Source organism: Macrosteles quadrilineatus, unplaced genomic scaffold (assembly GCF_028750875.1).
Source record: "Macrosteles quadrilineatus isolate MER2022 unplaced genomic scaffold, UCM_ALF_1.0 Scaffold_9__3_contigs__length_116548681, whole genome shotgun sequence".
NCBI classification, from domain to species: domain Eukaryota; kingdom Metazoa; phylum Arthropoda; class Insecta; order Hemiptera; family Cicadellidae; genus Macrosteles; species Macrosteles quadrilineatus.
This window is the reverse complement of record NW_026542602.1, coordinates 38466866-38493545: the sequence shown is the minus strand read 5'-3', so window position 1 is coordinate 38493545 and position 26680 is coordinate 38466866. Positions and strand designations below refer to the sequence as shown.

General features: G+C 34.1%; 2 protein-coding genes across 3 annotated transcripts in view; one reads left to right on the top strand and one right to left on the bottom strand.

The window, feature by feature from the left end:
* The window catches only part of LOC129002385 (enhanced level of genomic instability 1-like), a 32134-nt gene extending 15902 nt beyond the window's left edge, over positions 1 to 16232 (bottom strand). The window contains exons 1-6 of the mRNA XM_054430133.1: positions 16043 to 16232; positions 9994 to 11641; positions 9217 to 9348; positions 5026 to 5199; positions 4615 to 4759; positions 3836 to 4082 (exon numbers count right to left, since the gene is read on the bottom strand). Coding sequence (XP_054286108.1) covers positions 3836 to 4082; positions 4615 to 4759; positions 5026 to 5199; positions 9217 to 9348; positions 9994 to 11641 — 2346 coding nt within the window. The 5' untranslated portion in view covers positions 16043 to 16232. The remainder of the gene's footprint in view (positions 1 to 3835; positions 4083 to 4614; positions 4760 to 5025; positions 5200 to 9216; positions 9349 to 9993; positions 11642 to 16042) is intronic.
* Positions 16233 to 17027: 795 nt separating this feature from the next.
* LOC129002388 (uncharacterized) lies at positions 17028 to 24757 on the top strand. Of its 2 annotated transcripts, XM_054430140.1 has the most exons (3): positions 17028 to 19413; positions 21122 to 21510; positions 23942 to 24757. In XM_054430140.1, exon 1 carries the CDS (start codon positions 17293 to 17295, stop codon positions 19258 to 19260), a length of 1968 nt encoding a protein of 655 aa, XP_054286115.1. In that variant the 5' UTR covers positions 17028 to 17292; the 3' UTR covers positions 19261 to 19413; positions 21122 to 21510; positions 23942 to 24757. The 2 variants fall into 2 exon arrangements, with proteins under 2 accessions (XP_054286115.1, XP_054286114.1); XM_054430139.1 differs by lacking the exon at positions 23942 to 24757 and having other exon boundaries at positions 21122 to 21633.
* Positions 24758 to 26680: the final 1923 nt, after the last annotated feature.

Genomic DNA, 26680 nt, shown 5'->3' with positions numbered 1-26680 from the left:
AAGAAGAAGAAATTTGCTTTAAGAGTCTCCATTACACTTATAGTGATATCCCGTTTAAAAAAGTGATAAATTAGATTTTAATAAAGATTTTACTTTTAAAACGGATTAAATATACATTGAGGTGATTATATTTGAGTTTTTACTGACAAAATATGTCTGAAATCAACCTTGTAGCTGCTTGGGTAACAAAAAGGTAATTATCCTTTATCATTTAATAACCAAAATCTAATAATTTGTAATTTAATAATCCTTATATTATTAATGTTATTAATTTACAACGAAACACAATTGGAGAAGGTACGTTTTTAAAAAAGAGCAATGCAAGAAAAACTTCATGTAACGATTGGGTAAACAGATTTTTTAGGGTAATTCGACCCTGCTGAGTACAAATCTGCGTGTTGCCAAAGCGAAATTTGAACCGGAAGTGCGGTATCCAAGATGGCGGCCAGACCCTGTTTGCCCCATTACTCTTTTGTTATTTGGCCTAAAATATTGGTATAAACATCTGAATAGAGGTTTTCTCAGGTGCCAAACACATTGCAATACTCAAAATCTACTTACATCAACTTTTAAGAGCATATGTTCCAAGATAGCACCCAAGATGGCGTCCTAAGACTCTGTTTACGCATATCTCTCTTATTAGTTGGCCCAAAATAATAATTTAAACGTCTGCATAGGGGTTTTATTGGAATGCCGAACACATTTCAATACTCAAAACGTGATCACAACAACCATTGAGGTAATATTTTCCAAGATGGCACACAATATGGCCGCCAAAAAACTCTGTATACGTATATCTGCCTTGTTTGTTTGTTTGAAATTATTATTTAATGGTCCATAAAGGCTTTTCTTCTGATGCCAAATGGATTGAAACACTCATTATAATAATTTAAACGTCTGCATAGGGGTTTTATTGGAATGCCGAACACATTTCAATACTCAAAACGTGATCACAACAACCATTGAGGTAATATTTTCCAAGATGGCACACAATATGGCCGCCAAAAAACTCTGTATACGTATATCTGCCTTGTTTGTTTGTTTGAAATTATTATTTAATCGTCCAGAAAAGGCTTTTCTTCTGATGCCAAATAGATTGAAACACTTATTATAATATACTTCATACGATTGTGTAGGACCTAGGTTCTAACATCAGCTGCCAAAACTTCTGTTCATGGAAGAGAACAAGAAATATGAGAAAAAGGCCATCTAAGAGAAAATAAATTGGTTATTGCAATATTTAAAAGAAGGTATGAACAGAATGAATGAACCATTTAAAAGGGTCAAACATTGTCGAGAACGGTAGCACAGTTTGGTGCAAGTCTTTCGATTCTTCTTGCGCGTTTACATTGTAGATATACACTTGGATAAACAATTACATCCTAGGATATCTGTGGAGGCTTTTGGGACTGGCAAGGATCTCACAAGGATGGGATGTACTGGTGTCAGTGAAGCCCCCAGCTATATGACTCGTTTCGGAGCCATCTTCACCGGTCGGACAAGATGAGCATTTTCCAACACGTTCAAATGGAACATTTTTAAAATTTACAGTACAACAAATCATTTAGTTTGTAAAACCATTGAGGATAGTATCTGAACATCGTGTCTTTACCTAATGACATCTTAGGAATCACAGTACATTACCTTTTGGAGGCTAGGGTTACGGTTTTTTATTCATGAGAACAATAAAGGTGTATAGCCTCATCCCTGCTGGATAAGTCTTTGCCCACCTGTTCAGGTGATAGATCTCCGGATACAACAACATCAAACATCCCAAAATTATGATTTAAAACTTCTTGCGAGATGAAGAGGGCGAGACCAGCTTTGTTTTCCTCAGAGCTAAAAAATTTTCCCAATCATTTGGCAGTAGATATTTCCTCTGGATATTGTCCATCATAACTTTAAAGCGCTTGAAAAGCATCTTCTTTTTGGTGTTATAAAAAATCAGGAAGCCTTGCATCCAACACGTAATGTACGGTGACTGCAACTCCTAAGATGTCGTTAGGTAAAGACACGATCTAGTAGGGGCATACTATCATCAATGGTTTTACAAACTAAATGATTTGTTGTACTGAAAATTTTAAAAACGTTCCATTTGAACGTGTTGGAAAATGCTCATCTTGTCCGACCGGTGAAGATGGCTCCGAGTCATATAGCTGGGGGCTTCACTGACACCAGTACATCCCATCCTTGTGAGATCCTTGTCAGTCCCAAAAGCCTCCACAGATATCCTAGGATGTAATTGTTTATCCAAGTGTATATCTACAATGTAAACGCGCAAGAAGAATCGAAAGACTTGCACCAAACTGTGCTACCGTTCTCGCTTCAAATTATACTGTTCAAATTTCGCTTTGGCAACACGCAGATTTGTACTCAGCAGGGTCGAATTACCCTAAAAAATCTGTTTACCCAATCGTTACATGAAGTTTTTCTTGCATTGCTCTTTTATAAAAACGTACCTTCTCCAATTGTGTTTCGTTGTAAATTAATAACATTAATATTATAAGGATTATTAAATTACAAATTATTAGATTTTGGTTATTAAATGATAAAGGATAATTACCTTTTTGTTACCCAAGCAGCTACAAGGTTGATTTCAGACATATTTCGTCAGTAAAAACTCAAATATAATCACCTCAATGTACGTGAGCACATTGTATATTTAATCCGTTTTAAAAGTAAAATCTTTATTAAATCTAATTTATCACTTTTTTAAACGGGATATCACTATAAGTGTAATGGAGACTCTTAAAGCAAATTTCTTCTTCTTTTCAACTATAAAAGAATTATCAAAATCAGTCGAAAAACGATGGAGTTATTTGCATTTTTCTCGATCAAGGTCAAGTCAGGTGGTCCGCCATATTGGATGGCAGACATATTGGTACTCGACCAACGCCGATCGTGGCAACATGCGTTTTCTTACTGTCCAAAGTGTCCTTAACAACAATCAAAAGAGAAAGTGCGTCCGAATAATTTTGCATACTCAACCCCAACCACGGCCTGGTCTAAAGGGGCATTGGGACCATTTCTGTTACACAATTATTTTTCACCACTATTTTTTCAGGATGAAATATTATTCTTATCTAAAAATTCTGTTTAGGATTAGGTTATTTTATGTTGGGTTGGAGAAAAACTTCCATTGTGTGGTCCAGGAAAAGCAGGAAAAGGTCCAGAAATTATTGTACGCCTATTTATTACATTTCCTAAAAATTCATTTAATGTCTGTTCTAGAGTAATATTCTTAAGGTGTATGACACAAATGAATGAAAGATGAAAACCCGTACAAACATGAGCAAAACACAACTCATACACACACAACACACAAAATTAATACTGGTAACAAAAGTAAAAATGATAACTTCACTGAACAAAATTTGCTAGCCAAACCACTTTTTCCAAAAATAATAATGGAGCCTTTCCTACTTTTCCTCAAATAAATCGGGAATGTAAAACAGTAAGTGATGGGTTTGGTGTGTGTGTGTGGATGGGGGGGGGGGGGTAAGTCCACACAAGAATGTTTATTTTATGCTGACAAATATAGATGAACTAAAAAAATTTTCAATATTTTAAATAACATTTTGCTGCTGCACAAATTTTAGTACAGTAGTCAAGAATTTTCAATACGATACAATATTTATTTGTCCTTTTAGTTTTGTACCAACTACTGGAGTACTGGTAGTCTTTTTTTCTTTGTTCTGTAAAGTATGAAGTGCAACTTCGAGAGGAATTGATCCGTCCAATGAAGAGAGTTAGCTTTTAATGACATCATAGCAACAGTGAAAGAGAAAAATCTACCCTTCAAACAGTATGGTGAACTAAAAATAAAAATACCAACCTCTTCTTTCAATTTTTCCAAAAACGCTTTCACATTTCCATTCCCAGGACGCTCAAAAGTTGAGATTTCAGATTCATCCTGTTCGTCCAGGGGAAGACTAGAGGTCCAGACAGGAATGACAGGAGGTGGAGAGACGCTCCTGATTGGAGGTAGGTTGAAGTTTCCAGAGTCTGAACAGCTGATCTCTTCAGCTTGCAGCACGTGACTGACGGTTGGAAAAGGCGCTGGTGACCCGAGGATTGTGTCACTAGAAAAACAGTTGGGGATCAGTGATTGAAAGAAATAGGCATACCTTAATTTAAACCTGTGCAAACAGCTCATCTACAACTTGCCTCCCCCCCCCCCCCCCCTAGCAGTTTGCGGAATTGTGTTTAGTAAAGCAATTATACCCATTTATAAATTTTGCCAATGGACAAAACCTTGAAACAATGCGTTGAATTGAAACGTGATTCATGATTTTTTTAGAAAACAGTATAGGAAAATGTCTAAAACTAAAGATTTAAGCTGTACCAAACAGTTATGAATCTGAAAGCAAATATTTCAAACACTTCAAGCAAGGAGATAATTCTGAAATTTCACAAACTGTGAAACAATTTTAAATTACTGAAGTAGGTTACAGAAAGCCAAACATGATTTCTAATACTGAACTTGGGTACTTAATAAATCATATAATCTAACAGCTTTACTAGCTAAGGTTGCCTTAAACAATATATTTTAGTCTAACTGTCAGTAGTTTGCCAAGTTTACAATGTTTAATGTACATAATGAATTTTATTTACCTTTTCACAGCCTCAACCTTTCTCTTAACGCTTTCAGGGACACCACTTTCTAGAAATAACATCTTGGCTTTCATTTGGGCTTCATTGACTGGAGCATCTTTAACTTGTCGAGCGCCTCCCTTTTGGAAAAAAGGCCACATTTTTACTGCAAAAGAGGGCAAACTAGTTCAATATTACACAATTTATAAGGTACACAGTGGGTTGAATACCATTTTACTAAACAATTGATGAACAAAAAAAGAAAATGAATTTTATGGATGGTAAAACTCATGCAATAGCCAGTTAAAACATCTTGATTTTCTCGTTTAATATTGTATTTAATAAATATAAACTAAAAATAAATATAGCCTAGGGCCTAACATTGGTCAAATGCAATAATTAACAAACATATGGTTTAGTTTCAATATTTACCAGCAGGTTTAGGGGTTTGAGGCTTAACCTCCACCACTTTTACTTCTTCATCTTCTTCATTCTCAATGTTTGGTTTTGGCTTTTTGGCATTTCTTGGAAGTGATGATCTTTTACTTCTACCATTAGATTCACTGACTTCCACAGCCGAGTCATCATCAACATCGATAACTATAACTATAACAGGGATTAATAAACATAAGTAGGCTAGTTTAAACAAGAGCTTAACTACCTTTTAAGTTATAGCATTTACTATTAGATACTGAAGTAGACATCTCATCTATACGGAACAGCTGTCGCCAATTTTTTGTATAAAAAATATCATAGTTATGTGAGCCAGGCACAGAATACGCTAGGGTCTAAAATTCCATTTTCTATTTTTTTTTTTTTTTTTGCTGATCAAAATGGGTCATAACAGTTGCTATAGCTCACAGAATAGAATGATTTATTTCTATTAGTTTTACTTTGTTAAAAAGTCTGTGTATTCGACAGAAATTAGTGATTTAGATCAGTGCAGTCCGTCGGTGGCTCAAATTAACCACGATGATTTTGATAAAAAAAATTAGCAACAACTTTTACATGGGGATGGAATGTCTAGTAGGGTGGGTCGAAAAAAATCAATATTTTTTTTTCGATTCGTAATACCCTGTAAAAGTTGCTAAATTGTAAGATTAAAACAGGGTATAAATATAAAAAATATTGGTTGATATCTTCCGGTCGCGCATGTGGCCTAAAGTTTGAAGAAAAAATGAAAAATCACATATTTTTTGAAAATTTTTAAAAAATTTTAAATTTCAAGATTTAATATGTAATAGTTGAAAATGTTATCTAAAAGGCATTAAGTGAGTGATATTCAAATAACACTATTTTATGTTAACATCTTCCGGTCGCGCATCGGCTGCAAATATTTGGAAAATTTGCTAAAAACCTGAAAAAGTTAGCAAAGGTAAAAAAATTGTAAAGTAGCTTTAACATTTACATTGATGTTTTATTAATTGAATACAAAGTAGATATGTGACATATGAACTCTTTACATGTCTGGTAGTTTGAAATGGGATTTATTATCAAATGCTGGCATTGTTGATCTTGACCTGAGAGTAGTTCTTATGAAGCCATCTCGAGCTTCAGCTCCACAGACCTTCGCAGACGCTTCGGTCACCAACTTTACGCATCTCTCCACTGCTTGGGTGTGGACAGGCAGCTTCTCCGATAAGAAATCCCACTTCGGAACTTCTCCTGTTTTGATGTAGGCTTGTATTTGGTCATTAGTAACATCTTTTAGAAGAGGTGGGGAAGATAATTGGCAGGTCCTCCAGTCAATCAACTCCGTGTAGTCTGTTGCAGAAAAGTTAAGCCTTGGTGCCACGTATGTACGAACTGTTTTTCTCTTTTCGTCATTTTCTCTTGCCTTTTTTATACGGCGAAGGCCGAGTTCCCTTACGTGATTTCTTGGGTCTTGCCTCATTGTTAACATCAGATGTTCGGGATGGGCGAAGAAACTATTTCTCTCTATAACAGGATCCACTATAGCTTTAAGGTTATCTCCAAGGTACCTTGAGGATGTAATAGAATGATATACAAGCAGAGGTCCATCAGTGAAATGTATTGTTTTCTTAATTCTAAACCACATTGGCATGTATGACCTTAAGATGAAGATTACGATTTCCTGGAACTCAATAGATGGTGTTTCTTGACTTATGTAGAGTCTCAGTGCACGGTTGGCAGTTGTTAGCCATCTAGAGTGAGACAGAGGTCCTGGATCCCGGATCGCTAAGTCTTCCTCACATTTGCCAGATTTAATTGCATTTGATATTTCCAGCAAATACTTTTGATCCTTACTGAGTAGTTTAGTGTCAATCTCAGGGATTTCGCAATGAATACTGTCGAAGTGAACTACTGGCAGTGTTTCGCATTTACTAAGTTTTTCACCAATTGGTCCTTTTAACGTATTCGGGCCTGTTGACTTGCCATCCAAGTACTGAAACAAATTGCGAAACGGCAGTTCGTTAAAATGCAGAAGACAAACAGCCCATTGCAAAGGTTTACGTAAGTGCAATTCAATACGGCGAATTATACCGTTTCTCAATCCAGTATTGACAGCAGTGCCATCACATCCAACTACGACCAGTTCTTCCAAAGAAATATTTTTGCTGGTCAAATATGTTAGAATAGAGGTCGAAATGTCTTCTGAACTTCCAGAATCAGGGATCACATGTCCAAGAAACGCACTATCTGGTTCTTGAATAAGAGAATAATGTTCCTCCTTTATAACTCTTCGAAATCGTTTTGAATGTACCATTTCAATTACGATCGTGTCATCTTTGCGGCCATCAAAATATAACCCATGTAGTTTGGTTTCTGTTATAGAACTAGACAGTTCGGCCCTTATATTACGTTTTTCTCGCCTTACTTTACACTTATCGATTACTTGCGAATTGTCACAACTAGTGACTATGCCGATGTCATGCAAAACACTGGAGGCTATGGCAGCTGTAGCACGATCCGAAATACCATAGCGATCGCTAACCAATGCAGTAGACTTAAGGTTAATCCTCATTTGCCAACCAGGGGATTTATTTTTCGGGATTTCAGGTAAAAATTCCGGGCCGCTGTCACTGCTATCATCAGTTTTGGCTGGTGAGCACAGTGATACATTATCATAACTAGACACTAGACTTCAGTTACAGATACTTGAATCTCGGGGATTTGGTTTGAAGTGCTGACACGAGACTTTCTTTCTAGCGATTTTGTGCGTTTCTTTGTTTCGCATAAGTCTACTCCTCCGATGTTTCCTATTCCGTGAACTCTAAGCGAGTAAATGAACTTTAGCTCAATAGATGGAATCTTATTTGATTTATCACAAATACAAGTGATAGTGCAATTGCACTGACATAGGGCAGGCGTCTTCTCGCACTTACAGTTAAGAATAATTGGACATTTGCAAGCGGCAACATCAAATAGTAACGAGCATTTGTGCTTGAACTCGTAAAGTTTTCTTATAAAAGATTCTTTATTTTTGTCCCGTGTAAGTGATTTTCGTAAGCCATAGTATTTACCATGCAGTGCATTTAGAAGTTGCACTATTCTTTTATCACTAACTGTTGGAATAGATGCCTTCTTATACAAACAAATCACTTTATTAGCTACTGTGTTAGCTACTTGTGATAAACTCACACTCTTATTATTAGTTTTAAGTGCTAGATTGTATCTCTCGTGTGACAAACATCTGAGTACGTCTTCTCCAGTAGGTAGCTTGTTTAAAGGTAAATCTTTTGGTGTACCAAAAATTGGGCAGTCAAATACCTGTCTAGTGATGATTTTCTTAGATGCTGCCATTGTTCATTACACACACAGTAAGATCCACAAAGTCACTAAACAATTTGACACATTACAAAACACATTGCAAATGCAAAAATAGTTACTGAAAATGCTTAAACGTCCACCTCACGCAAGAAATGACTGCAGACTGACTCACTGGCACCACAATGCAGCGCAGGAATGGCGGAATGTCTGCCAGCAGTGGAGAAGGGGGAATCACGTGACGCTGCGAAGGTCACTGACCCAACTGTCACTCGCTCAAGCGAAATCATATTGCTACGCGCGACCAAATAATCAATAAGGATTTTCACGTTGTTTCTGTTGAGTTACTATACGAATGTGTGTTAACATATTTTAGGTATTACATGTTAATATCTATAAATTGATTTTTAATACAACTAGTACAAAATGACATTTTTTCTTCAATTTTAGCAATATTTGCAGTTGATGCGCGACCGGAAGATGTTAACATACGATACTGTTATTTGAATATCACTCACTTAATGTCTTGTATATAACATTTTCAACTATTACATATTAAAAATTGAAATTTTAAAAATTATAAAAAATTTCCAGAAAATTGTGTTTTTTCATTTTTTCATTAAACTTTAGGGCACATGCGCGACCGGAAGATAACAACCAATATTTTTCATATTTATACCCTGTTTTAATCTTACAATTTAGCAACTTTTACAAGGTATTACAAATCGAAAAAAAAATATTGATTTTTTTCGACCCACCCTAATGTCTAGTTGTATTAATAGTCAAAGGTTATAGTAAATAACCAAATATTGCACTTTCCACAGTTTGGTATTAACAATGTACTGTACACATTTTGTTACCGTTACCGTACATTTTTAAATAACAAATACTCACCATCGTCAGTTTTTAGCACCCTGTTTTCTCCAATGGTTTTCTGACTCAATTCTTCAAGAGGGCAGGATAATACTTCACTGTCCCCTTTGCCAGAATCCTGGGAGCATTTCGAATCATCTTCATCAGAATCCTCTGGAAACAAAAAGAAGAAACAAAATTTAACAAGATTTTTGAAATGAAATTTTAGGGAATGATGTATTTTTTTGAATCAGAGATCAAAGTGTACAATCACAGTATGTAGAGGAACTCGACCAGGAAGGAGTTCAACTCTACTATCAAACAATTTTTCTCATCATGTATAAGTTACAAATAATTATTCAAGTTCATCACAAGTCTTTGTTTTACCTTTCCCTACTTAATTTAAACTAATTTAGTCATTGCATCTTGGATTTGATATCTTAATAATGATCAACCAATTTTAAAAGATAACTTAGATTAGACAGCCATCTGACACCATCCAATGTAACTGTTGTGAAAAAAAATATTTTGTTTATAAATATACATATGCTGTAATGTTCAGAAGCATTAATAATTATCTTATGTTTTATTAGTAAAAGTTCATTCTTCCTCTAATATTGAATAACGTAAGCATGATGGAATGAACAATTAGTACAAAAACATGTAAAATTAGAAATACGGTATTCTACTGAATATTTTCCTAAAAAATAAAAAAAGCAAAAAAAAGTAAAAAACTACTACAGTAGTTTAATGTTAGGTTTTTTAAGACTTTAAACCATTGGAAACTTAGCCATAGAACTTATAGTTTAGTTAACGTACCCTTGAGATTTTTCGATGCACTCAGGCAAACTTTCATAACCCATGCAGACTTTGATTTTGGGGTAATTTTCTCAGTACCAACAACGTTCGTATTCGACAAGTTATTACTTTTTGGACTAAAGAAACCATTTATAGTTGTTGTTTTTTTATTTGGTGTAATTTTTCCATCATCACATTTTTTCAACTGGAGACATTTTTGTTTGTCGGGTGTTTTATGGCCTTCAGAACTTTTTAGATTCTTGATTGCTTTTACAGCTTTAGGACTATCAACTTCAAGTTTTTTCCCTTCAGTGGGATTTTTAACACTGCTCGAACATCTTGTTTTTTTGCTGCCATTGGAAGACGAAGAATTTAAGGTAGGAGTTGTATCAACTGTTGGAGTTTCTTTTTCATTTTTCCGTGATTTTGATTCAATAGGTAACTCTTTTTCAGTTTTGCTAGACGCTTGTTTTTTACCAGACGTTTGTTTACTTTTTAAACTCTTCCTTGTCTTCAAACTTTTATTGGCTTTGATTGACACAACAGGTGGGTCGTTCAAATTTTCTTTCTCGCTGTTATCTTTCTGAGTTTCTGATTGGACGAGCAAATTCATTCCATTTGTGGATACTCCCTCCTCAGCCTTATTCTGTCCAATTTTCTTTGCCATAAAAATACTTGCAATATTTGAAGGTTGAGATTTTATCGATTGGCTTTGTATATTTAAATTGGGCGAAATTTTATTATTCTGATCCACCTCCACAGAAACATTAACACTCAATGAATCATTTTCATCAGTGATTTCTTCTGAACTGATTAACTCAATACTATCACTATCATCGAGTAGAGATTTATTTTTATGTTTCATTGTTTTATTCTTTATTGTTATTTTGTCCACACTCTTTCTTTCAATTTTTTCGCCGTTTGAAGATGAATGAATATCTGCTTTAACTTCAATTTTACTAGATTTCTGTTGCTGTTGTTTTAATGCAGTGTCCTTGTCTACTTTATTAAAATAACTAAATAAGCTGTTCCGAGAAGTTGCGTTACAACTACTATTATTGCTTTCAACCGGCTCAGATGTTTGTGTTGATTCAGGTTTTTCAGATTTTGTTGATTGAAGTTCATCATCTGAATCGTCGAACAAGTGTTTTCTTGGTTTTCGTTTTACTCTCACTAGTGGTTCATCACAAGATGATGTATTTTCTATAACAATAGATTCAACATCACATATTTTTGAAGTAGAATCCTCGGAATTTACATTATTATCACATTTGGAGGATTGCAGATTTCTGTTAGAACTGACTATACTTTTTTTACTACGCTTTTTTAGGCTGTTTTCTGATGGTTTTGTTGTTTTAACCCTTTTACCTGAGCTGTTGGAATCGGATTCTAATTTACGTTTTTTACTGTTTTTATTAGGCACTTCTTCTGTTGATTTTGGCATCTCTATTTGATTTTGTACTGCATCTTCACTACTTGGATGTTCAGGTAAAACATTGTTATCTTTGGCAGACTCGCTTGCTTTCTTCTTACTTTTTGAAAGATTTATTTTTCTCTTTTTTGGGGGCGTTTCTTCATTGATCTTCATGTTAATAAGATCAGTTTTCTCAACTTTATCTTCATCTTCCTTTGGTGATTTAAAATAGTGAGTTAAATTCTTCATCGTCATCTGAAAAAATACATGAAATGATAACAATTACCAGCTCTAAATAAGATCTATGATTGTGTTTATTGTTTTTACATTCATCCAAAAAATTAGTTTTTAACATATCGTTAAACAATAGCAGCCCTGTTACCACAGCCCAGTTACAACCCTGTCATAAAATTTAATACCGTACTCTATCTTTCTTTCTTTCTTTACATTGTGTTATCCTATATTGTTAATCACGTGTTATTTACATTGTTTATCTAATGAATGTTTGTACATAACTCCAAACATGTTTCAAGTGTAGGCATAATTCCTTAGTAATGTTGATGGCTTAACTTTTTTAATATAACAATTCCTAACAACTGAAATGGGCTAAAATTCACAAAATACAGCACGTTTCTATAATGTTAAATAAAGCCTTTTTTTCTTCAGGTAAATATAATCATTTTTATAACATTTTAAATCACTAAAAGTTAAGAAGAATGGATTGTCTTCTACTATGTCCAAATGTACTAGAGTTAAATCCTGAATCAAACAATTCATCTGCAGTTTGGAATCACTGACAACACAGGTTGCAAAATTTCATTAGAAGTACCGATGCTAACAAGAAAGAGAAATTTCGTCTTCTTATCAATTATATATCACCTACTATATAAGAGAATCACCTACTATGAATGTCCCTACATAAGTCAATGCAATTCTTACAATGAAGCTCGAACTGTCCTCAAAAATAGATTTGTTAAACCTGTCAACCCTTAGAGTGTCAGTAACTGGTGCCTTGGTTCATTTTGAAATGAAACTTTTCTAAACTAACCAAACCAACCAAGTATGATTTCATAAATCGGTTTTATAAGAGAACTCGTTACCCAGATATACAACCAAACAGTAAAGTACAAATCATGAAACTAAATAACAAATAAATAACCCTATTAGGTGTAACTACATCATATACTTCCACGGATCTCAGTAATCCTATCCATGACTTCCCGTCCGTCTATACATTTCCTGTCCCACGGTGGTGTAACGTTCAGCTGCCGATGCATCAATCGTGGAGAGAGACAGAAGACAATCTGCAAGATATGTACTTTTTGACATCCGCACATCAAGTCCACGTGGACTGTCTTAACCAATCAGAGAAGATTAACCAACGATCACACCCTCTGATTGGCTGTCTCTATAGGCGGACAGGGGGACGTCAATTCCACCAAAAACCCAGAGAGGGCAGTCTCCAGGAAGTCTTCGGTCGGGTCACCGCGTTCGGGGAGTCGAAGTTTTCGGTCGCGAGTGATTCGCGAAGTGAAGTGTTATTTTAACCATGGCCTGTTGCCTTTAAAGGCAGATTTAAACTTGTTTTGTGAAGTGTCCAGTGCATCAACCCATAAAGTATGTCAATTTTATAATTATTTAAACTAAAAATTTAAGTCCTGCTCGCTTACTCAGGGATAAATAATTTAAGGCTTTAGAAGTTAGATTTTCAAACTTTCATTAAATTCTATTCAAATTTACTTCCTTAAATTTGAAGGTTAATTAATATTTTATTTTTTGTTTTACATTTTTAATTCATTTAAACTCCAATTACCAATTTATTTGTTAGGATAAAGTATAATTTACCTTATTAAATTGACTATTTACTGTACTGGTTCATTTCCCCTTGTTTAACTGTATTCGACTTATATATTATCATTGTATTTTGTTTGATTGAGTTTATTATCTTCTCCTTTTTTAAATAAATTGTAAATTCATTTAGTAGCTCTAGTTTTATTCACAGTCCCGGCCCTCACGCAATAGCCAAGCGAGTACATTAACTAATTACATATTTACTACTTATACAAAATAACAACAATGAGTTACATAGGCCTTTAAATCAGATTTTGTAGACACCAGCGCACCCAGTGTCACCAACATGAACTACTGTAAACACGATAAACGAGTAACAACTTGTGTTGGTTAATTCCATAGGTATGTTTATTTATTTATTAATTCCATACTCCTTGAGAAGCTTGTTTTCTCTATGTATTCGACATTCGTAACGTTTGTCTGCAGAAATATCGATATAGCGGTTCGATCGTTTCTAAAATATTTTTATTTTCAATGTAAACAAACATGGAAATTGGTTATGATCTGTTTATATGTTTTAATTGATGTTTTGAATGTAAAAATTCAGTTAAAATCGGTGTACGTATTTAATGAACTTGAATATATAAAACTATCAATAGGCCTATTCAAACAAAAGAAGACTGAAAACGAAAACTTAACTTCACGATTTTAGAGGATTAATTAAGGATAGGCTATTCACACAGGTGATAGATGTTAAACCACTTTTTATTGACCTATTTAAATATTTTTAAAGCCATTTTTGACTAAATATAGGCTATAGACCTAGGATAGAATAAACAAATAACTTTATTCATAGGCTACTTTGTTATTGTTTTTATTTATATCATAAACTTAACTTAAATGGTGCAATACAATTCTCATGGTCTTCCTGTCTCTGCTCGTCGTCGTCGGGGGCAAAGGAAAGTACCCATTTATACCGACTTATTTCCCATTCTTGCTGGGTAATTACCTATGAATTACCCTTTTACCCGTCGAATTGCCCTTTTCTCCCCATGATTAAACCACATTTATCTCCCCCACCCAAAACCCCGAATTCCCATTGGCTCCCTAGTGTGTTGAGATTATTGTTTATAGGCTACTAGCAGAGTCCTTCGTACGGGGTTGGAGTATAAGTATAAAATGCTTAAAAATGGCAGTTATACTCAAGTTTTGAGTTTGCAATAAGGGAGGACACAGTTTAATAAAATTTGCTTTTTTTAAATTTACAGTACCTATTCTATAGTATTACACATCTACCATAGCCATAATCATCTAAACAATAGAGAAAAATAAATTATCAACAATTCGCAAAATATCACAAATTATTCATGAAATGAAAAACATAAACATAACTGTAAACAATCCTACTTTGACAGTTCTCATTGCGAATCACAGTTAGGTATATGTTTAGCTCGTTTTCATAAATGCAAAAAAATATATAGTGCTGCACCCTGTTGATAAATCTTAGGCTATAACTTTTTAATGCTTTTCCATATCATAGAACCAACTTTTTTTGTTGAAACATCTGACTAAATTCTTTAATTCCCTTTTAATATGAATACTCATAAGGTTAACATGGGGAATTATAGAGCCACTGGGGCGGAGCCCGAAAGGATTTTTGAGATAAGAATATGCCTATATGTTAATCGGGAATGTAAGCTATCATCATGCCAAATTTCAGCCCAATCCGTCCAGTGGTTTATGCGTGATTGAACTTCAAACACACAAACTTTCACATTTATAATATTAGTAAGATAAGATAAGATATTTAATTAGTAGGTAGGTAATCAAATGAGGCCTCGGCGCCAAAAAAAATCTTTTATTAAGTTATAGTATTGATGTCCTAGAATAGTTTAACAGTGATTTTAGAACGTTTAAGCTGGGGTCTGGGTCCTAAATAAGTACCACGACGGTTTCGATGACAGTAACTTAGGCCTAACATTATTCAATATATCGATTATTTAATTCGGTTAGATAGGTTAGGTTAACCTAACTACAGTTTAACCAAACTTGATATAAACTTATCAAATGGAAATAATCGATAGGTAACTTACCTATTGAAAATTCTATATTTTCATTTGGTATTTTGGAGTCCTGCTTTTTAAAGTCTACCCCAAAATACATTGTTTATACTGTTTATACTGTTCTATGAAATGGCGACCATACAAAGTAGGGCCTAGGTATTTTAAGCCAAGTATGAATGGGGATGAGTGTAGGATGAGTGGCGCGATCTTGTAGTCTTGTTAGTGACTAAGGCCGACATTCCTTAGACACAGCTGTTAATTAATAGCCCATACAGCTAATGGCAACTAAGGGACACCTACAGTTTATAGTGGAATCCGAACCACATTTTTGCCTTGGTAATTACGAATTGGTCTAATTATCAGGATAGTACTGCGGATAGTAGTAGTACTCACCTGTGCGGATGTTAATCCATTGCATGTGGAAAGGTCAATAAGATATTAGGGCCTAGATCAATGTTAATTCATTTTGGTCAAAAACGATAGGCTGGGGCTACAAATGAGATAGACAACATATAAGTTAAACCTAGGCCCTCGCCTAAACTTATAGGCCTAGAGAAAACTTTGCTACGCAGATGAGAATAGAAAGACGATAAAAAAATGCTTCTCAGACCTTTACATTACCTACCTTATTTTAATCGTAACCTATTTCAAGGTGGTAATCCTTTGACCTAACTTCAGCTTTCAGAGTGACTGCTTTACATTATAAATGACATAGTCTAATTGTCTTAAAAGTAAAGTAATAAAATATACCATGTTAATGGATGTTTAAAAATAAAGCCTTGGATATTATTTAGCCTATTACCTGAATAATCCAAGACTGAAAATCCAGAAAAAAGTTACACCAGTGAGAAACTTAGGCTAAGTTATATTAGCCCACGCTGTTCACTATCATACATCAGGTACTTGTGTTTGCCTTTCATCACACGTTTATTATATTGAAAAAACAATACGGAGAAACTATTAATTTAAACACTCACGAACACGATCTTATAAAAAATTAGAAAACTTAACTCAAATAAGCTTGGTAAACAAAAGTAAGTTAGTATGCCAATTGCCCAGTCCGAGTCCAGCCAGAAATCTATGGCGGGAAACTGGGAAAGTCAAAGGTATGATCTCGTTTATCACTAAGAAAAATCGTAAATCTAGATATTTTTTAATCATGCAACTGCTAAACTCTAAAACATGAACATGGATTTATGTTATTTATTGAGAATATTTCTTGGCTTCCTTGACCCCCTTGAAACGTTGTAAAACCAAAATTCCTCCACAAAAATGTACTCGAGTAAGTTTTTATTCATGTATAAACGTTGTTATTATTTATAACTCTATAAAAACATAAAACGTTATCAAACAGCTTTTGCTGATCTGAAATCAATCCTAGTTTTTTTAAACATAGTATGACAACTGAAGAGGAAGAAGTAAAGTTCGAATTGTAAAATCTATCGTAAAATAATACACAAATTTATTTAGTCTATATCAGGGCAGTCAAGATAGTCCTATACTGGACTATAACTAACTATACTGGACAGGACAAACAGCCATAGGAGTATGTTTTATATATGGTATTGGTATTGGCATTGACATTTCGAAAAAGCCCAGGAAAATGTATGGAACAGTCGTGTTTAAAGGCATAATGTGTGGCTACATGGCAGTTCAACCAAGCCAGCTTTTTTTCAAAAGCAAACAAGAAGAAGAGGAGAAGAAGAAGTTCGTCAAGTGTCAAAAAATCAACTTGAACTTAGCAATAAGAGGTTAATGTCATTCATTGTGATTGTATCGTGGTTATGTAGTTTAATTTTGTAATACTATCCTACTGTTTTATGTTGTTATTTTTAGATAACATATACTTTGAGATTTGTCGTTCTTTGGATCAATCACTCAACAATTAAATTGTCTTTAGCATTGTTGTATAAGTTACTTGGATTTTCATTGGAATGGCTACTATTAGTAAAATAAGCCAGATAGCCTAATTTTAACTGGAAGATGATATGGTAGACTCGATTGAATTATCTGTTTAGCTTGTTGAATAATTAATTGAAATTTAAAAAAATAATGTCTGACGATGAAGAAATTATATTTAAACATAATGACCTTTGTAATCATCTGATCAATCAAGGCTATTTCGATTTTGAAACATTTAGCCCTACAACTGGTCCGACATCAAAAACTTTAAATCTTCTAAACACTGAAGACTCACAAACTAAAATAGACAGTTGTTTTCGCAATTCCCTGAAAAAGTCCATAACTTTATCTCAGTTTCAATTAAAACAATTAGAAATACTGCGCAAAAGTAAACTGTTGTTCAATGAAGATGCCGATGATATTGAAACTGCCATTGAAAATAGTTATGTTAATAAATCCAAATCAAAGTGGTTTTGGCACTTAAGTACTGTAGCTGGTTTCTTTTGCTCAATTACTTTGCGCAAAAAAGGTACTATGTTTTATTTACCTTTTGGAATAACAATTTTCTTAACAGCTTATTTGCTCAAGCATTTTTTTGAAGACAGTAAGAAGACAGAAAACTGTAGAAAGCTTGAACAACATGTGCATCTTTTGCAAAGTTTGTGTTTGGATATACAGAAACTTCTCCGTTTTGTGAAAGAAACAGAAATATTAAGTAAAAAGATTGAGTACCAGTCAACACTTTATAAGCCCATACTGGCTATACCAATAGATGAACACAACAAACAGTACTTAGAAAGAACTCAATCCCACCTAAGAAAATGTTTATTAGATTCATTGGCTGATGTAATTGCAATTCTAACTAGTTCTTATGATTATTTACAGAAACAGTTACCCGATGATATGCCTACATCAGGTAGCGATAACATTGATTGTTTTATTAAGAACCAGATATTAAATCCTAAACATTGTACATCGTTGGAAGAGTTACAGATCCTTAACAAGACTTATTTGTCCTTGCAGTCTGATTACCTTAAACTAATTTCATTTTATGTTTGTCCTGAGATGTTCGGCTGTTTTCATTATTTAAGAAACAAAATCAGTGAAGTTTTACATTTTTGTCATAGTTTAGAATCAAAACTAAGAAATATTTCATTTCGGCTTAAAATGCAGTACGCTATTAATAACATTTACTCTGTTACACATACATCTTGTAAACAGAGGCCGCTGATTGTAAATCACAACCAATTAGGCCTAAGTAAAATACAAGTGGAAGTTCACAATATATTTTTGCTTATACTGTCTATGTTACTTAGGGTGAGGAATGTAGAGGAATATTTGGAAATGATACCAGGTGATGATTTTGATGATCAAAATGGAATAGCAGTCGGTGTACAAAAGCAGCTAGACACCCTCAGACATGATCTTGCCTCCACCTCAAAATGTTTTGATCTTATTTCCCGACAGTTAAGTAACGGAGATACAAATCAAAGTAAATCCACCCCTGATGAAGTTGATGAAAATATTGCTGCTCCAACCCAAACAATTAATGCAACAAATATTGTTGTTGGTGCATCTGATTTTAGCGTCAATTCACCTGATGAGGTTTTCATAGCCATTTCTGGTCTTGGTAATGAAGAAATAGAACTTGACAGTGACGATTACTTTGAGAAGAAACCTCAACTTCCTGTAAACCTAATGTTGGAACTTTCAGACAGATTGAAGTCCAGGAAACAACAGTTTAATGCAAGGGAAAAAGCTGCATTGGCTAGAGACGGTCTTCTAGATTTTCCAGACAATCCTATTGAAGGAATAGCGCATGTTGGAGAAACCAATTTCAGAGCTGTAAAACAATTGAGTGAGTCTTTTGGAAGTTCGATAAAAGAAAGTGAATCGTTAATTAATGATGTTGAATTTGAAATATGCTATGACCAAATCAAACAGTATAAGCCAAGGGTAGAATACTCTGATTCAGAATCTGACAGCCAGGATTCAAATGGAACTGAAAGAGTCAGAGACACTCCTCCTATAAATCAACTTTCTCTGGCAAACATGGCAGCCATGAAATCTCAGTTTTGGAGAAATACTGCAGACGAAGAATGCTTCAGTGATGGTTAATTTTAACCATTACTTATTTAACATTATTTAATGTACCAAGACTGTTTAAAAACATTTCAAGAATTCCAGGAATTGTAATGAAGAGAGTAAAGAAATTACACGAAGATTTAAATTACTGTATACAACTGTATGCTTATTTCTCTCTTAAATTTGGTGAGTAAAACACTTCACCACTTTCATATACATGGTAATACCATAAAATTTGGATGGATTCGATTACCTAAGTTAATCGAGCTATTTGGTAAAGTCTGGTCTTGGTAAGTCCATAAATTCAGTTTAGGTTGTGTTTCGCTTTATATAGGCACGATAGGCTATCTCAGGTTTTAAGTTGAGGCAAGCTACCTGAACAGGCGTAAAACAAGACAGTGGTTGGGTTGGCCCTACGAGTAAATCCCACAATATTCACACATTACTAAACATTTTAAATCTAATTAATATTTTTAAATTTAAATATAATTGGTTTTTTGAGAAAAAAACTAGACATTACTGTTATTAGTCCATTTCAACTGCCTTCTCAATTTGTATTTTCTCCCTAACTTACATAGTACCTAGCCTATGGAGAAAGTATTGTTTTCAGAAAGATTTTCGAGTTTGAGTTTTGGGTTCCCATGAACCCAAAAAAGTTATTTCCAAAGTGATGTGTTTATATCTGTAAGTGTGAATTTGTATACAGAGCTACATAACAAACCTGTAGTCCAATTTTGATGAAATTATGTAGGCCTATATGTACTAATCAGTAGTATCTCCAGGAGTTTTTATTTAAATTTGTTGAAAATTTTTAGGCTATTTTTAATTGTGATATTTCCATAAAATTACAAAAATTGCATCAAATAACACTTGTAATAACATATTTTTTAGTGGATCGATTTTATTGGACACTCCAACCCTCATCAGACCCAATAGGCGAATGACATTGATAGAATCTCAATGGTGTCCCGTCCCTTATATAATTAGGCCTTATATGTTTATACAAGAGTATCTATCTATATATTAATAGGCAAGCATGTTTCTTTAAAACCTTTTTTCTCAGCTCGTGTGAATCGTAGGGAAAATCTACGCATACCGTTGGAAAGCTATTTTCCTGTAGGTGTGCAGAATCCCTTTATAAATTTAAATAGGCTCAAAGATAAGCACAAAAAATGAGTTTAAAAATTTGAAAAAATTAACATGGATCTTATGCGTTGCTATGCTGGTTACGAAATAACAACGAAATATAAACAGAAAATCAAAACAAATGGAGGAAACTCCAATCACATGTTTTATTTACAGTGTGGGATGATAAGTGAGTACATTACATATTTTTGGTCGAGTTTCGACCACTGGACGACCTCTCGTCTATATATTAATAGGCAAGCATGTTTCTTTAAAACCTTTTTTCTCAGCTCGTGTGCATCGTAGGGAAAATCTACGCTTACCGTTGGAAAGCTATTTTCCTGTAGGTGTGCAGAATCCCTTTATAAATTTAAATAGGCTCAAAGATAAGCACAAAAAATAAGTTTAAAAGTTGTAAAAAAATAACATGGATCTTATGCGTTGCTATGCTGGTTACGAAATAACAACGAAATATAAACAGAAAATCAAAACAAATGGAGGAAACTCCAATCACATGTTTTATTTACAGTGTGGGGTGAAAATAGTTAAGTGAGTACATTACATATTTTTGGTTGAGTTTCGACCTCTCGTAGACAATAATAGACAAACAAAATGATTATTTTTCAAAAATAATTGTAAACATTCTGGATTTTGCTCAGTAAAATTTAAGACAACACCGCTGCTGTAAAACTAAATGTATAAATTAGCAATTTTGATTACCGTTTATATGAAGTAAGGGCTCATTGATTTTTGGTCTTCAAATTTCCAGATAAAACTACCAAAAGTGGAAAATCGTGCAAACATCCTGCCCCAGACATCTGAACTACATCGTACACATGGACTTGCTAAACTTTAGGTTCATAGTTACAACAACTTGAAGTTCTACATCAAGACAGAAGATGAGGATTGATTCTTTCTTCAACTAACCAACTAACCATTTACCCAATAATGGTACTCTGAATTGTTCTGCAAGAAGTCAATAACATGTCAAACACATTGTGATGGTGAATCGAGAATAACATTATTCCAGTAAAACTGCCGATGTCTCAGATTAACCTCTCATATAACAAGACATCCCCTCAGATGACATTTGGGTGGCTCACGATCTTAATTAATCCAAAGATTTTGTTCTTAATCATCAGATGGTGGATTAAGAAGGTACAGTACTGAAAACTTTTCTCTGCTAAACTTGTATGATTGCAATGGCAATAACCACAGGAAAAAAATAAATGTATTTTTCAAAGAATTTTACTCCTTTCAGTGACCTAAACATCTAATACATCTAGGCCTATCAATGTTAAAAACTCTGGTCAATTTTGTAGAATGTGGTAGAATCGCTTGAAGCTAGTCTGCACCTCATTTTGTCTTATTTACAACAATAAAATTGTAATATTTAAGCTGCCGGTATTTTTCATTCAATCTTTTTGAACTTGGTGTCGTTTGATAGGAAATTTTAAATGCTAAATAAAAGAGTTCTTGACATTTTTTAAATAAAATCAGCCATGTTTTATTGATTTAAATTATAGTTTGAATTGAACCAAAGATATGGTTTGATATAACAAGGCTTTAACACTCTTTACATGCACTCATAAAGATCAGTTGGGACAGTCCAAAGTTAAATACCCCTGCCCCAGCAAACCTGCAGACTAAGCAAATTCCTAATTGCCTAATTGGATTTCCACTCAAATACTTTAATAATTTTCATTGAAATGGCGACCATACAAAGTAGATATTTGAAGCCAAGTATGAGACTTTAAAATGTCATACTTACCTATTCCCCAAATAACATTAGTGTAACGAGTACTTAGGTTTGCTGCTATAGAGTAGGTACGGTAAGGTGTGTTTTTATATAAATTTTGATTGATTAGTATGAAATAAGAAAATTTGCCAAACTTGATCAAAATATGTTCATAAATAAGCAAACTACAACAGTTTACTCATTCTCCTCAAGAATAACATAAAAAGGGTCAAAAATGGAAAACTCCCATTTTTACCCATCTTTCGACCATGCTGGTTCGCGAGCCCATTAAAATAATAAATGTAGGTTTACATATTTAAAAACATTTTTATTAAAATTGGATGATTTTTGCTTGAGTTATGCTGACGGACACAAATACATAATACGAGCAGTGTACCCGTTCTACGGACGGGGATCTTGTAGTCAGTTGAAACCTCAGTCAGTTGATAATCAGAACAGCAGTTCGTTTGTATATTTAGTGTGCATTTTTCCAGATATGCAGGCAAAACTATTATAGGAATACAAATAAACCTTCGCAAACACAATATCTGACAGTTTCAAGCCAAAACAAATGCCTAGCAATTAAATGTCACCCGAATATAAATCTTGTTGGTCTATACCTATTGTATATCTATTGATTAAGCTATAAAAAACAGCTTTATAGATCTACTAGCTGTACCCGCGGGCTTTGCCCCGTTTAACTTCATAAGTGAGCTCGTTCGCATGGCTCAATCACGTGACAGACAGACAGAAATTAAGATAACACTTGTTTTGGCTTCTTTAATGTATAAAACGTAAAAATAACCAAAAAATATATAATTCTGAGCAACGTACTGACAAAACTCTAATTTTATTTATATAGATATTGTATGTGTGTGAATTTGAAGGTAAGGTGTTTTTTGCCTCTGAGGACCTCAAAACAAAAACATAAATGGGTCCCGGGTCTAGGTCTTATAAGAGTTACAGTTTTTTAGCTTATATTCCCTATATGGGAAATTCGCTAAAATGTTATGTAAAGATTACAAAAATAGTGGACATCTGATTAGAAGTGATTTCGGGAAACAATTTATTCTTGATTTTTCTTTATTTTGATTCATGGAATATCTACATGAATTTGACTGTTTACATAATATGGGACACCGTGTATGTAATATACAGGGTGTCTAAAAAGTACCTTGAAATATTTTGTGTATTTATTCCTCAGGTCATTACAATAAAACAACATCACGTAAACATCAGCCTAAAATGCCTGTTTCTGTCTAGGTCTGAATGTGATTTTTACCAACTTATCCTTGACTTCAAACTTAATACATAAGTTCAAGTCTAGATTTTTCCCATTATCCGCTCATCTCGTTAATATTCCCCGCTTTTACCCGGCAAGAGGTTAGTTAGTACCTTACACAGCCCAAAACAATTCCCTGATTGATTTCCAAAATACCCTAAACAGCGGGTTAAACAAAACTAAAATCCCCGCTTGACTTTCAAAATTACCCAAAAAACAATGAGTACAAGGGAACTGCTTACACCTCAAGTGTTTTGTTTGAAAAACAAAAGGACACCACATCTAATGCAGGTGTTGTACAAATACCCTGACATAAAATATATGTTAAAATTTCAAAGTTATGTTTTTTTTTTGTGAATTTCCCATATAGGGAATAAGCTATTACGGTAGGTCTCATGATAAGACCTAGACCCGGAACCAATTTACTTGTTCGTACTGAACAAGCTTTTTATCTATATACATTTTTAATAACTGTATTTAAAATTTTGTAACTTGCATTACATATAAATAATGTGAATATTGAAATGGATAAAACAAATTAAGCTTTTCTTTTTGTTTCTAATTTATAGATCTCCATCATCCAACAGTTATTGTAAATCACCTCTGCACCGAGTGTACAAGAAGTCACTTGACCAAACTGCATAACCACCGGTAGTAGTGGTATAGATTTGTATGCTTATCTTCCCGGACCATGTAATAAAATGCAAATACATCCATCCCAACGAGAGATGATGTCCACAGGGATTGAAATTAAATTCAACCAGGGTTTGAGGCTCAGAAAGACCTTGTTTGGGGTGGGCACTATTGTACGGTGTGACCGTTTTGAACTCACCGGGGAAGACCAATTCGGCCTATTGGGAGAAAATGCTAGTAATATTTGTAAACCTGGGAAACATTCGAGGTTCGTAACCAAATGAGAATTGCCGAATTGGTAATTTGTAGGGACTGTAGGGTGGAAAAAATCAAATGGGCACTTAGTCGGTCGGAGCAAGCAAGCTCGTGAAGGGTTTGAATCTACAGTGGCCTGCGGTTCGCTCAATACAATCAAGATAGACTCGTCGGATGAAGATAATGATAGTGGTAATAATAATTAATTGTGTTGCCACTGATGATGGTGATTCTACCAATGATGATGATGTTGATCGTGGTGGTAAATTAGAGTCACAACAGGAATTAAATGAGATCGTAATACTCTAAACAAGCTTTTTTTATCAATATAATTAAACAATTACAAGCCTCACACAAACAACAATTACAATTGTAACAAACAACAAATAACAATTACAAGCTGATAAATTATAACAAACGTTAGTTATATATTTAAAATGTTGTAACTTTTATCCATTAATAAGTAAAGTAAACATGTACCTAAATATTTTATTCTATAAAACATGACTTAAATGAAATAAAAGTACTTTGAGCAAGCTTTTTTTATCACAATACATTTAGGTAAATAATATTGTAAATTTTTTAACTTGTACATTGTATTTTAATAAAGTGTACCTATCCTTTAATATTAAATTTATGTCGAATACATGAAATGTACACTTCTTGTTATACCATTAGTTTTGTTGGTGGAGAAAATAAACATTATACCTGAAATTTACTTTGTATTTATTTTCCTTTACAATATCTTATCATGCTTGAACTAGTTTAGTTAGTAAACAGTTGTGTTGTAGAATGGTGTAGTATAGTGTTGAGACAGAAGGTCAAAAAATACATCACCTCATGAATGAACCAGAGCATGATAATGTGATTGTGTATAAAAACAATCCATATAATAAAAGAAATCAACTAATGTCAAACCTTTGCACATAGTACATAAAAGGAAAATCTCAATTTGGGGAATTATTGTCATCAAAAAACCTAATCATGATAGTTTCTGATCAAATATACAGATATACAATAGGTAAGCATATATCGCTTGATTTTCTAACTTCTTATGATAAACATAATGTACCTTTAAAGTAATTTATAACCAGTACATGTACAGTTAGAAACTATTACAGCTTTATTTCTAGATTTCAACCTATATCAAAAACATTTAGTTTTAAATATCACATACTATCATTGATGAATAATCATGCAAGGTAGCACTACCTATGTAAATGTTTATCATGATATCTTAAAATATGGGTCTGCAATTCCAAATGTTAACAAATATTTTGTAATAACTGAATCCACAATACCAATAAGGTCCCTTATAACTCTTTATAAATCAGCCATTTCGTTTACAAAATGTGTACTTACTTGATATAAGCATAGACTAAGCAACACTCCTAAGGGAGTATGTTTTATCTATGATATAAGTTATAATGTGGTTATAATGGTTTTCTTCAGAACTCAAATTGATGATTATCAAGAAAAAGGAACTACACAAGCGCTTCAAGCAGAGTCTCGATGACCGAACATATCTCCAGTTTCGCGGTGTTCGAACTATATGCAAGAGGATAACGAGGGAATGCTACTCAGCTTACATCGAGACTATGTTGATTCATCTATAAAAGCCAATATTCATGCCTTCTGGAGTTGTGTGAATTCTACCAAGAAACTGCCCTCCCTGCCTTCAAGAATGAAGTTGGATGCTGAAGTTGCTGATAGTCACCAGGATATCTCCAATCTTTTTGCCAAATTTTTCGCCTCCGTTTATAAGTCTCCGTCATCTATACCCCACCAGATTATGAGCTAAATGCAATCACCTCAATCTCGTCATGTTATGTTAGCTGTTCGGAGGTGGAGGATGAGCTGAATTCACTTGATACAAGGAAAGGTGCTGGACCCGACGACATATCACCACTGGTCTTGAGGTTCTGTAGCAGTGTTTTATCACCTCATATCACCATATATTTCAACTCGCTCATGGCTGCTGGTGTCTTTCCCTCAAATCTTAAGAATGGTTATGTAACACCAATTTTTAAGTCCAAATCTCCTGCTGATGTCAAGAACTATCGCCCTATTGTAATTCAGTCCACATTGGCAAAGATTTTTGAATCGCTTGTGCTGAAGAGATTGTCATTCGCTCTGAAGAGTGTGATTAATGCATAACAACATGGATTTATGAAGGGACGCTCAACCACTACGAACCTCTTGTCCTTCCAGAGTAATGTTACTACAGCCTTCTTAAATTCCCACGAGATTGACGCTGTTTACACGGATTTCTCCAAGGCCTTTGACCGAGTTAGCCACAAACATTTGATTGCTAAACTTAGAGCCACTGGAATAAATGGACCCCAATTTGGTTAGAGAGCTACCTCCAGGATCTGTTTCTTCAGGTGCGAGTGGCTGGCTCTTTGTCTCAACTGTTTCCT

Coding starts and splice junctions, on each gene's coding strand:
- LOC129002388 (XM_054430140.1), top strand. CDS start 17,293: ATGTCTGACGATGAAGAAATTATATTTAAACATAATGACCTTTGTAAT.